General features: G+C 41.3%; 1 protein-coding gene across 1 annotated transcript in view; it reads right to left on the minus strand.

Annotated features, from left to right (window-relative positions):
• EXOC4 (exocyst complex component 4) overlaps nucleotides 1-13,902 on the minus strand; it is a 390,126-nt gene that overhangs the window by 333,661 nt on the left and 42,563 nt on the right. Inside the window, exon 6 of the mRNA XM_072356793.1 lies at nucleotides 4,488-4,731. Coding sequence (XP_072212894.1) covers nucleotides 4,488-4,731 — 244 coding nt within the window. The remainder of the gene's footprint in view (nucleotides 1-4,487; nucleotides 4,732-13,902) is intronic.

The following is a 13,902-nucleotide window of genomic DNA, read 5'->3' on the forward strand; positions in this document are numbered from 1 at the left end:
GGAGAGGTGACTATTGCTTCAGAAGCCCTATAAGATGTACACAACTTCTCATAGCAAGTAGCAGAGACAGCTAAAGGGGCAGCTAGGGCAGGTGGCTGCTCAGCTAAAAGAACTGTAGGAGAGTTTGGAAAGAAAATGAATTTCCTTCTCTAGGAACCGATGTGTCATTGACTGACACGCCAAAAAGATGGCCTTACGGGATCACATTAATTCTTTGCCACTAAGAAAATTTAGCAATGCAAGCCCAAGCTCTGCTAACATCCCACTGCTAATGAAAATTTAATTATCCACGTACCTCATCATTGCCCCAGGAAAGCACGATTTTGCAGAACGAAACTAGCTGGATATTTAGACACATTCATTTTTCTTGATTCTAAGTGAGCTTGATCTCACATTATCAACTTGTTTACGAAGCCACTACTAAAATAGGATTACACTGAACAGTTATTTGGTCTTCCCATCTTCCTGTTGTCCTGGTACAAATGAAAGCTTCCCCACCCATGTTATTCAGTGTCACTAACGCAATGTTATATTCTCCATTCTCAACCAAAAATCCTTTTTCCACTTCTCCTTGTTTTCAAATTAGCCAGCACCTCTTAATTTTCCTTTCTCTGAAAGTCTTCCAGGGCTGTCAGGTCACTTTTGAAACAAGGTGACCCAAAGGAGACAGACACAAGCCGTGTCAGACAGCCAATAAGACAAAACAGCATAAAATGATATGGCCTAGATTTTATGCACATGAGGTTGCAGCACCAAGTGACCTAAGCAGAAAACGTACAGACAATGACAGAAGAGTGGCTTAGGCAATTTGTCAAAGCAATCTCATAACCCCTTCACCGAGAAATATGGTAAATATCTTGAGAGACAGTGACACAGACCCGGAAGCAACTCCTATTGTCTGGGCAATAACGGAGAATGAACTGATGCAAAGTGACTGCTGGCACCTGAGCGAGGTCGCTAATGACAACTCAGGCATTTTAGCAGCAACAATGTTCTCTGCCAGGTCAGAGTGTTGGCATGTATATAATTTCTCTACTCATTTGAAAGTCTGAAGATGAAATAAAATGCCAGAAATACGTTATAAACATGTAGGGAAAAATGCATTGAGTCCAGCTGGTGGGATTTAAGAACAAAACTGGCAATACACCTCTTCCTTCTGGGCTGGATCTTCAAGTACAAGTAAAGCTAAAGCAATGTATCCCTATCAAAATCCTGTCCCAGAAACCAGGCCACATGTACCCAGATTTTTTCTCAAGTCAGCAGCCTTCTGTATCTGAAACCCATAAGTTAACCACATTTTAATGTATTAACATCATTTTGTGGGGGCAAATACACATGAATAAAGAGTTAATGTTCATAGAAAAGTAGAGCCAAACATGTTGCCTAGTTAGGCTCATACTAAATCAGGTATACCCCATCACTGCATCCATTAAATCTAAACATCAGCTGTGTCACAGAGCCATGCAAGCCTTCCTTTTGTGAGCACACTGATAAAAAGAAAAACCTGCTACCACTGTACAAAGGGCCTTCCAATTTGACACCAGCTCTCCATGCAGCTAGACTGCTTACTAAGGAGAGAAGTGCTCAGTGCAAGAGGCAACGACAGAATGGGTCACATGGTATAAATACTAGAACTGCTGCTTACATTTGTGTATGTTAACAAGCCCAGTACCAATACCATTTATAGCATGGCCAAGGCTTGCTCCTAGGAGGCAGACAGGGTCTACCCTGTCTTAAACGCAATTCAAAAAGCTCTGAAGATCTGAGCCAAGAGCCCAAAGTGTGCTGGCTCCAAGACGAGAGCACTGGGAGATGTGTAAGAGCTGCTACTCTTTGGGGTCTAGTTGCTATAATAAATATTCTTGATCTTAAAAATTTGGGTGCAATTTATAATGGTTTTATTGTCCAATTACAATACGATTATGGCATTACATTGTCCTATGCCTTTGGACTCTCATAGCTTATTCCAGAGAGTGTTTCTTTCTTGTACAATGAGAAGGCTTTCTATTATTGTTCTGGTGATTCCCTGAAAGAATGGCACCAGAATCTCCACAAGCACATTCATCAAGCAGCATCCAATGTCATCTTTTTTCACAAGGAAAAGAAATAAGCCAACCTCAGAGGGTCAGCACGACGATGAAGAGATGCATATAGTTTGATCTGTACATACCTAACAAGCAGAAGGGAACTGTCCAGCAGAATGCTCAGCATAAAGCCTCAGCCCCTGCTCTGCCCTCACCTCCTCTCGGCCATCTCATTAGTCATTCTATTTGCCAGACGTGAGAGTTTTGTATGGATATCATACAGAGTACAGTACTTGAATACAGGCACTGAGCTCTGAAAAGCATTCGCATGTGACTTGTGCTAAGGTGAAGTGATTTATTCACCAAATCCTAAGGTCAAATAATCATTGTGGCTGACTGGCTAACGAACAGTTAATCAGTTTGCATCATGCTCAATTTTGGAGTCTTGCAGAGCTCTCTTGAAATAGGAGGACCTTGTTGTTCCAGCTTTGTTTTTTCTTGACACCAGGGAAAAGTCACTTCATTTTGATTTGAAATTGTAGCTAATTTATGGGGCGGTAAACCTTTCCATACTATAATTTATTCTTTTCAATATAAATGAATTTACCTGCTTGATGTAAACTTCCCATGTAATTCCGGTTTAGAATCAGTTCTAATTATCTCCTTACTCAACAGGAATTCAAGACAGTTTCCAGAGCTTTACAATATAGGCATCGTAAGGGATCACAAACTGATATTAACCAAATACCAAAATCCACTGAAGTTTTTGGTACCTTACGCAGGCGTCTGGACACATTAACATCAATGAAGTATGATCCAACCCAACTTTATCAATTTCAAAGGGCATGCAATAGCTATGAAACCTCTCAGGATGAATTCATAAAACAAGAATTAAGACTATGTTCAACAGGAATAAAGAATATGTTAAGCTCCATGTTGGTGTGAACGATGAAAGCGCTACCTTTCAACCCACCCAAAAAAAACTTGTTATAATTTAATCGAGATATCAATACCACAACTTTAACTCTTCACAGCATAATTGGTTCCACAGCAGTGAAATCTGGGAAAGGCTGCCCAGGGAAGTGATGGAGTCACCATCCACCATTAAAAAAAGGGTTAGATGCAGCACTGAGGAACATGGTTAGTAAGCACAGTGCTGATGGATCAGTGGTTGGTAGGTGATCTTAGTGGTCTTTTCCAACCTTAATGATTCAATGTTTCTACTCTAAAATAAAGAGAGGAATTGAAAGAGAATTCTTTACCAAAGTTCTCCTCAGGAGTGATTTCTGCTGTGCAATACTAATTCCTTCTGGTGGTGATCACTGCGATGGGCAGCATCACAAATTAAGAATTCAGCTAGAAGCAATAGGTAGCCCTTAAGATGTTCTGCTTTAGCAAACCATGAAGAACAGCAGAAACATATTTCCCAGTTGGCTTTCACACTTTGCAACTAATGGAGCTACAAAACAAACAGATTTTTGGCCATATATTTATTGATATAATTAGTTCCATATATGATTACAAAGCTTTGCATCTGCATCACCTTAATTAGACTCTGCTGCACTTGAAATGAGTAACTGAGTTGAATCTTCTCTTCCCAAGTGCAACACAGGAACACCATACTTGTTTCAGCACCAAGTGCTGTTTACATCATACATGCCAGCAATCTGAGACAGCATTACAATTCAGTCTATTCTAAAGCTGCTTAAAATGAAAAGTGTATGTTAAAAAAAAATAACCAATAACCAAGCACTTAACATTCTGCACCTCTTACTAGTAAAGTCATTCTGGCTTTTATGGAGCTTCTGTCTTCAAATTTGGATTTCAAACATGTTTACAGAATCAGTTTAGGTTGGAAAGGACCTGAAAGACGATTGAGTTCCAGTCCCCTTGTCATGGGCAGAAATGTCTGACACCACATCAGGTTGCCCAGGGCTCATTCCAACCTGGCCTTGAATGCCTTCAGGGATTCGGTATCCACAGCTTCTCAAAGCAGCCTGTTCTAGTGCCTCACCACCCTCTGAGCAAGGAATTCCTTCCCAACATCTAATCTAAATTTTCACTTTTTTAGCTTGAAGCCATTCCTCCTTGTCCTATCAGTATTATGCCATGTAAAACCTTATCCCTTTCCTGCTTATAAGCTCCATGCAAGTACTGGAAGTTTAGCCAGAAGACTCTTCTATGACCAAGCACAGAAGGAAGCATCTCCCTCTCCCACAGCCTTAGTGAAAAAGCAACAATACTTCCCCCTTTCTGAATACATTTCCTAAATTCCCAAGCCTTTTAGGTGCTCATGGTACATCAGCCCTTCAGACAGACAAAGGCATTTCTCCAAAAAATTACTATTTAAGATCTCTGCTACTGCAAGAAGAAAAAAAAACAACAAACAACATACAACATTGGCATTCCTTCTCCGGATGTCTCCTTGCAGCAATCACGTTTCCATGCTTAAAATATCCTTACCTAGGCTGATTTTCCTGGGAAATATTTTCCCCCCTCTGGTAATCACTGTCTGCCACCTGAGTCGTGGACCGCTTAACAATCTGCTTGAGTTCTTGTTCTAGGCGATCCTGGATGGCTTTCACTGTTTCAGGGATTTTTTTCAGCTTGGCCAGCCCTTTGATGAGTATCCCCATGAAGACAGTGCTGTTCTCTTCTGGATCCAGTTCCATATCTTCTTTAATTTCCAGGAGGCTTGTTTCTCGCACTGGAATATATTTAAAAAGGCATAATCCAAGATTCAAACTATTGAAAACAACACTTGGCAAAGAAGTTTAAACGCTTTTTCTGCATGGTGCCATCAGAGAACTATCAGGGAATAAACAAGGAAACATCAGCATTCAGTTTTTGGTGGGGTGGGAGAGGGCAATGGAAGTTTTAGTTTCCTTGGAGGAAACATTATGTATCCATATGTAAACACACCATTGCACATTTGACTGATTTAGAAATAAAGCTTATGGTGTTATGTATTAGTTATGAAGCAGAGGAAGCCCGGTGCAATTAACATATGCATAAACGAGGAGGTGTTCTATCACTATGAATCCCCTGAATGAGTTTCAAGGAGCTAAAAACTACATTTCTAACCCAGCTATTTCTCTTCACGGTATTTTTCACAAGAGGGGAATTTTCATTATAAACACTATCAAGCTTAACAGACTCCTGATAAATTCAGTAAAGTTTACACTGTCGAAGTGAATTATTGTTTGATGTTATCCCATTCTGCTTTATTACGTCTGTCAAGGGGCTGATGAAGTTACCCAAATCTTTTAGCAAGGCATCCTGAAAGGAAAAACTAAAAGAATTAGAGAGGATATTGTGGATATGGTCCTCCTGAAGTGACAGGGACAGCACTGGGAGAAATTCTGTTGCTAAGCGACAAAAGGAGAAAAGCAAGAGGTTCTGTGCTTGTTTTAAGTATGTTCATTAATCAACATTTCTTAATTTACAGATAATGCCCAGGAACAACAAAAGGATGTCTCTACTGAAGACTGAGTGAAGCACTTAATAAACATATTGAGACGATCCATGGCAAATAAGCATCTGAAAGGCAAACTGAACTAGCCCCTTGTTAACAGGGATAGTGCATGGACAAACGCCACCAGAGCAGTGCCATCCACCATACTGGCTCCTCGTATAGAAATTAAGCCAGAAAGGCTGTTTCATCTTCTTGGTGTTGAACTGTTGGGTGACAGATGACTTCTATGGTATCAACAGCTCATCCAAGAAGCTGAATAAACACCAAAAGATCCACCGGTATGATTGAAATGACATGGCAGAACGTCCCAAAGAGCCTGTATGGTGCTGCTTTATAAACAGCACCACGATAAATGGATAATGCTTATTTCAGTGCCAGCTGCCACCAACCACCACAGCAGAGTGTTCCCTTCTGTCATGCAATCCCAACAACAGCACCCTGAGCTCAAATCAGACTTGCTGTTTGCTCTTGTATTTCAGCTTGGGCACCATCAATGCAGACCAGTAAGTGCAAGGTAAGAAGGGACGCTATAAGATCATACACTGTGATGGAGAACAACATCAGGTTGTGAATAATCAGTATTGGAGGGAGAACATCCGGGAGATCACACAGGGCCTTCTTCTCCTTATGTGTATGCTTCTTGCAATTGAAGTTTAATTGAACATGTAATTTTGCAATTTAAGGGGGTAGATTCAACAAACCCATAAGCACTCAGAATAAGCTTATACATAAAAACGCAGTGATAATACAGGAGACACTCTGAATGCACATAAACTATAATACTAATTATAAGGTATCATAGAAACACAGAATGGTTTAAGTTGGAGTAGACCTTGAAGATCAGCTAATTTCAACCCCCCTGGCCATGGGGGCTGGGTTGACAACCACTAAATTAGGCTGCTCAGGACCCCATCTAGCCTGGCCTTGCATATCTTCAGGGATGGAGCATCCACAACCTCCCTGGGCAGCCTGTTACAGTGCCTCACCACTGTAACCTCCTAACATCTAGCCTAAATCTACCCTCTTATAGTTTAAAGCCATTCCCCCTTGTTCTATCACTGTTAGGCCATGTTATTGGGAGGCCACAAAGAAGTTTCCCCAGAGCCTTCTCCAAGCTGAAGAAGTCCAGCTCCCTCAGCCTTTCTTCATAGAAGAGGTGCTCCAGGCCTCTGACCATCTTTGGAGCCCTTCTCTGGACCTGCACCAGCATCTCTACATCCCTCCTGTACTGGGTGGGCCAGACCTGGATGCAGTACACCAGGTGGGGCCTTAAAAGGGCAGAGTAGAGGGGGACAGTGGCCATTTCTTTCAGAACCCTGGGATGCGTATCATCTGGCCCCTTAGACTTGAAAGCATTCAGCTTCATGAGATGATCTGGGACTTGCTCCACTCTTAAACTGTGAGGGATTTTCTTCCTTCCCTGCTTAGAAGTTCTAGGACACAGGAGGCATGAGAAGGCTGACTGGTTGTGAACAATGAGGCAAACAACTCATTAAGTACATCAGCCTTCTCTGTGTCTAGGGACCTCAGCTCTCCATTTGCACTTACCATAGGGGTTCACTCTCCTTTGACTGTCTTGTCTGCCCAATGTATCTAAAGAATCTCTTCTTGTTTTTTCCACCTCCCTTGCTAAGTTCAAATCCAACAGTGCACTGGCTTTCCTGACTCCATATTTGCACATCTGGACAGCATAACTATATCCTTCTAAGGACATCCATCCCCACTTCCACTGCCCCTGATTTTCCTTTCTACTCCCCCCCCAGCCCCTTCCAGTCTGACCAGAAAGCCCTTGCTTAACCATGCTGGTTTCCTGCCTTGTCTGTCTGACTTCTTACTCAGAGGGACAGAGAACTCTCTTGCTCTCAGAAAAGCACCCTTAAAGTACTGCCAGCGTTTTTCTGTTCCTTTATCCTTAAGGACAGTTTCTCAGGGGAACCTAACCCAACAATTTCTTCTTCAACAGCCTGAAGCTGATTCTCCTGAAGTTCAATGTTCTGACTCCACTCTTCACCAGGACCGTGCTCCTCAAGATCATGAACAACACCATGGAGGGCACAGTTGCTGTAGCCCAGGCTGCCCCCTGGTATTCCCAGCAGATATCCAGGTGGTTGAAATCCCCCACCAGGATGAGACCCTAAATGCAGGATGCTTCTTGCAGTTGAAGCAAGGAGGCCGACTTCGCAGGTTCCCCTTTATCAGTTGGCCTGTAGTACACTCCAAGCACCTGATACCCCTTATTAGTCTGGTCTCCGGTTTTAACCCAGAGGCTCTCAACCTTTACATTAGTCGCTCAGGCACAGCGAAATTATCCATTTCTTAATATAGAGGGCAACTCCCCCAACCCCTCTTACCTCACCTATCCCTTCTATAAAGCTGAGAGCCCTCAATCATGGTATTCCAGTTACATGAGTCATCCCACCGTGTTTCTGTGACAGCAATAAGATTGTAGTTTTCCAACTGCACCGTTTCCAGTTCCTCTTGTTTATTTCATGTGCTGTGTGCATTGGTACAGAGACACTTCAGCTGGGCTTTTGGCTGTGTTGTCCTCCTGGAGGAGCCCTCTCAAAAACCTTTGGGAAAAACCTGAGGCACACATTGCTACACAAAGCTCTCATCTCTCAAACACCTTTCAACCCACGTGGCTGCAAAGCACTTTGTGCACTGTTTATACGGTCCACCCGCTTTGTTAATGATGCTTGTTCTTCCTTTTAAAAACCACAGCATACCAGGAACAAACACAGAAAACAAGCTCTTTGGAACAATAGCCATGGAAAAGACAACACTGGAAATGCTAGAGAAGGTTCTGACTTATTGTCTGAAAGTAAAAATGAAAATCTTGTTGCTCCGAGTTCAACGCGCAACATTCAGAGCCTAAACAACCTTTCAGACAGGTCCCCATCATTACACCACAGCACCTTTGTAAAGGGGGTTGTAAATTATTCTTAATATCACACAATGAAAACAAGAGAGGAAGGAAGCACTGCTACATCGAAACATGAAGATGGCATTTAAGAGGAATGAAGGCAGCAATCTTGCTGGGAATTCTGCTATCGCACGAAGATGAACACTCTTCCATTTTCAAAAAGAGCAAACCAATCTTGAAACACCCTTATGTAGTTGGGACAATGATTTACATCTCTTACAAATAACAGCACACTTCAATATGTAGTAGCAACACATCAGTATATACTTTGTGTTAGATCATACCTTTTGATAAAACAGTAGGAATTCTGTTTCCTGCACATTCTGCCTATTAAAGAGGTATCCTGGGTAGCCTTGGGGGCCCATTTATCTACAAGATCTAAGAAGATCTCAACCCTGGGATACTGAAGATGTCATTTTCTTGTGTCTTCCCTACTTCAAACATCCCCTTCTACAATTTTATGTCATCAAGGGGTTATTTGACCACAAAGCTCTGGGCCACAAATCAGTCCCTCGCCTCTTCAAAAAAGGTATTAAAGCAGACTGACGCTTACAAAGTTCACCTTTAAAACTGCAAGCCCACATACTATTTCCTGCGGGCTGAGGAGCTCCATGGGTGAAAGATGATGTCCATACAGATCGCCTCTCCAAGCTTCATCTATATTCATAATCACCGTTGAAGAATAAATAACTGCCATTTTCTGAGATGTGGACAAAAGCATAAGGCTTCCTTGCTTTCAACATGCACCGGTTTCTACCTGAATTGCAGCTGCATTATGCATGCTCTCCTTTTACAGAGCTAACACTGCAATTCAGGCCATAAGCACCTGCTTTATGCAGAGAACCCATGAAAGATTACATTATTCCTTCAGTGATTGTCTTAATTAATCACTCTGTATTGTGGGGCTGCTGTTTATATTTGGTTACCAACTTTTTTTTACACTAAAAAGAAGGGGAAAAAAATTAATTAAACACAACTTTGAATCAGAATATCATTAAGATTGGAAAAGAGCACTAAGATCTTCCAGTCCAATCATCCACCTGCCACCACTATTGCACACTAAGCCATGTCTCTAAGTACTACAACCATCCTTTTCTTGAACACGTCCATAGATGGTAACTCCACCACCTCCCTGGGCTGCCTGTTCCAAAGCCTCACCACTCCTGAATAGAAATTCTTTTTAATACAGGTAAAAAACACCAAAGAAGAACTCCATAGAATGTTTTCAGTAACAACAAGAACTAAATTTCACTGAGTTCCAGCCTGGCTGCGGCTGGAGGCACCTTGGGTCATCTGTGTATTTACTGATGGTGCAAACAAGTCCTAATGAAGATGCTAAATAGGACTGGATCCAGACCCTGGGTGACTGTGCTCATTGCCAGCCTTCCCCACACTCTCAGTGTAATGAATAAAATATAATGTGAAAAAAAACCACAATATTTCTATCTCCAGATTGAGTTGTCTTTCTCATCTCTACCATAAGCATGCCTTCAAACTTCAATTTCTAGTTTTATTTTAAACAGAGCTTTATCTTATTATTTTGTTATAACAGCCTAATGATCGACTCCTGTATGTAGGCCCATATAAACCAACTTAAAGAGAACAACAACCTCAAAAAGCAACATCTTTGCCACAACTTCTCTAATGAAATACGGAGATATTTTCAGATGCTTTACAACCTGAGAGTTGGGTATTGGAAAAAAACAAACACTCAACTCCACGTCTAAGCCAAAATCCATATCCAGCTCAAATCACCAGAAAGTTTAATCATGTGCATCCATTGATTTATCACTTCCACAGACAAAAAGGGAGAGAAGTTTTCCTGGTTTGACGATACCCAATAAAAACATCTGCTCCAACTGATGATACTCTAATTTGTGCTGTTCTGCCATTTCACCAGAAATCTGCTGCAAGAGATGTTTCAATAGCACTGATCCCCAGAAATCTTGTATTGATAACTCATTTCAGTGTAACAGGCCTAAGAGAAGATCCTTGGGTCTTGTTTTTCATTCCAACAAATCTTCAACATTTGTTGCTACTTATTACAGATGATTTCATTTCAGCTGTGTGCGCTAATGGGCAACCAGTAAAATTTAACATACTATTTTCCATGATTCGTGTCCTTCCAGATGATAAATTCTGTGTCTTCGATACATTTAGAGAAAATAATGCAAAAGTATGTCATACCTGAAGAAATTTAACCTGATAATTGTGGTGCCGAATCTTTTTGTTTTTATCTGTAAGTGGAAACAACAGGCAATAAATAAGTAGTTACTTCAGAAACGGTTCCTTACAGATTTTGGTTATTTCCTGATCTGCTTTAGTACCAAGCCCAAAAGAAAACAGCCTTCGGAGATTAATAACCTCAAAGCCTGAAGGCAAATCTCTTTTTATAACTGTGATTGATGCAGGTCTATACACAGTTTTTAGGACAGTAGCCTTCCAAAAGCAGAGATGCTGGAATAAGGATAAGGCTACTTCCTCAAACCTATTGTAACTGCATTTAACTTTAAGGAAACAAGCAACTTTGTGAGCCACTCTGAAAATCCACCCAATGCATAGCAGTCAAATAACTTTGTGACTGCTTATAGAAACATCTAATCTTGCATCTAATCATGCATCTTCAAGAAAGGAGACAAAGGATTCCTTTTGGATCTCACTACATGGATCTAAAACTCTCCATTTTCCCTTTCCTCCTCCAAACGTACATGCAATATATGTGTGTGTCAGTGCTCAGCATCAAGCCAGAATGTGAACCACTGGTGAGGATAAGGGAGAAAGCACAGCCCTGCAAAACAGCACATTAAAAGTTACTTCACCGGTTTTCATGTTTGTTGTGCAGTGGCAAAACATTCTCAAACTGCAGGAAAAGGCTTCCTCTTAAATAACGTAGGCATAAAAATTTACCCTCAGACAATCAAGACAAACTGTGCTTTTCACACAGCACTACAATGACAGCAGGAAAAAATAAATACAGATTCACTGCTGGATTCCCACCACCTACTGATTAAGTCCTCGGTTGGACTTGTGCAAATGCAAAACAGCTCACAGGACAAGTCAGGTTTAGCAAGAGAATTTAACTTTTAACTTAACATCTTTTATTTATTAATTGAGCACAATTAAGGTGGAAGCAACTGTGACGAGAAACAGAGAATGCCAGAATGGTATTTTTAGAGCATCTTTAAAACTGGACCTTAAAGCTCCAGGATTCCTCAGGGCATTTCAAGGGCTGGATTCACAGGTCCCTCCCATGCTTCCACCTGCACACAGGAACTTGCATTCTTGAGCTGTAACTACACGTTTAATCTTTGAAGCCACCACATTGCTTGGAACTAGAAGCTAAGTTTCTCTCTTGCAGCTGAGGAATATCGATCACGGAAGAAAATCATCTGCATAAAATTCACAAATCCCATCCATAAGAACACACTGTTACCACTTCAGGTTGCCTTCTGTTGGCTTTCTAAGATGCAATTCCATGAGTTCTTCAGGAAAGAGAGCTCTTAGGTTTTCTGTGTACTGAGAACATTTTATAGTTCCAGGAAGAGTCTGGCAAAGAAGAAACTGCCATAAATACACTTCAGAATAGAGAAAGTTCATGCAGAGAAACAAAATTTAGATGTGAATTGATTTCTCTGAACTGGCATGAAGGGAAAGTGTTAGCGGTGAGCTGCCATATCTGCAATCCTCAGGTGAATGTTACCAAAGATTCTGTTTATTTTAAGCGCAGGAGGAACTGCTTTAAGTTCCTTATAAAGATTCTACGGCACAAAGTAACATCTCCTTTGGGAAGCAAATGTAGAAAGGACTCAAAATCTTGGCATCTTCTTTGCTGAGATAGGTTGAACGAGTCAGTGCTTCATAGTGGTGCACATTAATATGCATGGCCACTTTGTTTCATCAATAAAAAGCTAAAGAGCCTAAATGACTAAAAGCAGAAACAGCTTTCGTTATGCATACACATCAGTTTTAAATCTCTAATAGTTTTGCAGCCCTGGAAAAGGCTACATTTAAATAAAATTATCTGGGGAAAAAGAAAAGTACATAAGTACATCATGCACTTCAAGCAAAACCATATGCATACTTCATGTTGACCACATGTTTTTTATTGTATCTTTCCCAGCCTGAAGGACACTTGCCCAGCACAACGCTACATAACAGAGTGAAACAAGGGACCAGGAGAAAGATTTTCTGGTGCAGTGACCATGAACAGCAAAAGATCGGAACAAATGAGACGTTTGATGGCAGATCCTCAACTGATGTATAACTATTTACAACAGTTGAGAATGAAGGCAGAGTCTTTGTTTTCAGGTGTATGGAGACAAAGCAGCAATGCTGTTTTATGCCCACAACCAACCTATTTCTTAGAGACCTCTTTTTGTTTTTACCTGTTGCTTGTACCCTTGTTCGTTCACTTAAACACTGCATGAAATAACTTTATCAGAGAATCTAAGGACAAGAGACGTCACCAACACTGCGTCAGGCAAAGAACTCTGAGACATCTAAAATACATAAATCAAAAAACAATCCTTTCTCATCATTATTAACTCTTTTGTTCTTATTTTTCCTTGCCAGTCCTAGATATTAATGAACCCTTTTCTCATTCCCAGCAGGTGAGATGAGAATTGGCTGGGCTGTGAAAGTCTTCAAAAGATGAAAGTGTCAAAAAACTAATTTCAAAGCATATTTAAGATTGTTGTTACACTAGCAATAAAAAAAGGGAAAAACAAAGACGACACTACAGATGATGAAATATAGGGATTCCATTTTACAACAGGCAGGTCTCCTGCTGTCTATTCCCCATCAATAAAGCACAATGGGAGATTTCTATCAGTTCTGCAACTTCAGACTTTTTTACATTATTATCATTATTTTGCTAGGAGGATTCATGATTTAGGTGAAAAACTATCAGCAGTGTCAGATATTACACAATTCACTTACTGCAAAACTAGTAGGCCCGGGGTCCCCAGAACAAGGATGTGGAGCTGTTGGAATGGGTGCAAAGGAGGGCCACTAAGAAGGTCAGAGGGCTGAAGCACCTCTCCTATGAGAAAAGGTTGAGAGAACTGGGCTTGTTTAGCTTGGAAAAGAGAAGGCTCCAGAGAGACCTCATTGTGGCCTTCCAGTACCTGAAGGGAGTGTATAAAAAGGAGGGGGAATGGCTGTTTACAAGGGTGAATAGTGAGAGGAAAAGGGGGAATGGTTTTAAACTGAAACAGGGGAGGTTCAGGTTAGATATTAGGAGGAAGTTCTTCCACTCAGAGCGTGGTGACGCACTGGAATAAGTTGCCCAAGGAGGCTGTGGATGCCCCATCCCTGGACACATTCAAGGCCAGGCTGGATGTGGCTCTGGGCAGCCTGGTCTGGTGGTTGGCGACCCTACACATAGCAATGGGGTTCAAACTGGATGATCATTGTGGTCCTTTTCAACCCAGGCCATTTTATGATTCTATGAAAAGTAGGTTAACACATCTACAGAGGTG

The sequence above is a fragment of the Excalfactoria chinensis genome, chromosome 1 (genome assembly GCF_039878825.1).
Source record: "Excalfactoria chinensis isolate bCotChi1 chromosome 1, bCotChi1.hap2, whole genome shotgun sequence".
Taxonomy (NCBI): Eukaryota; Metazoa; Chordata; class Aves; order Galliformes; family Phasianidae; genus Excalfactoria; species Excalfactoria chinensis.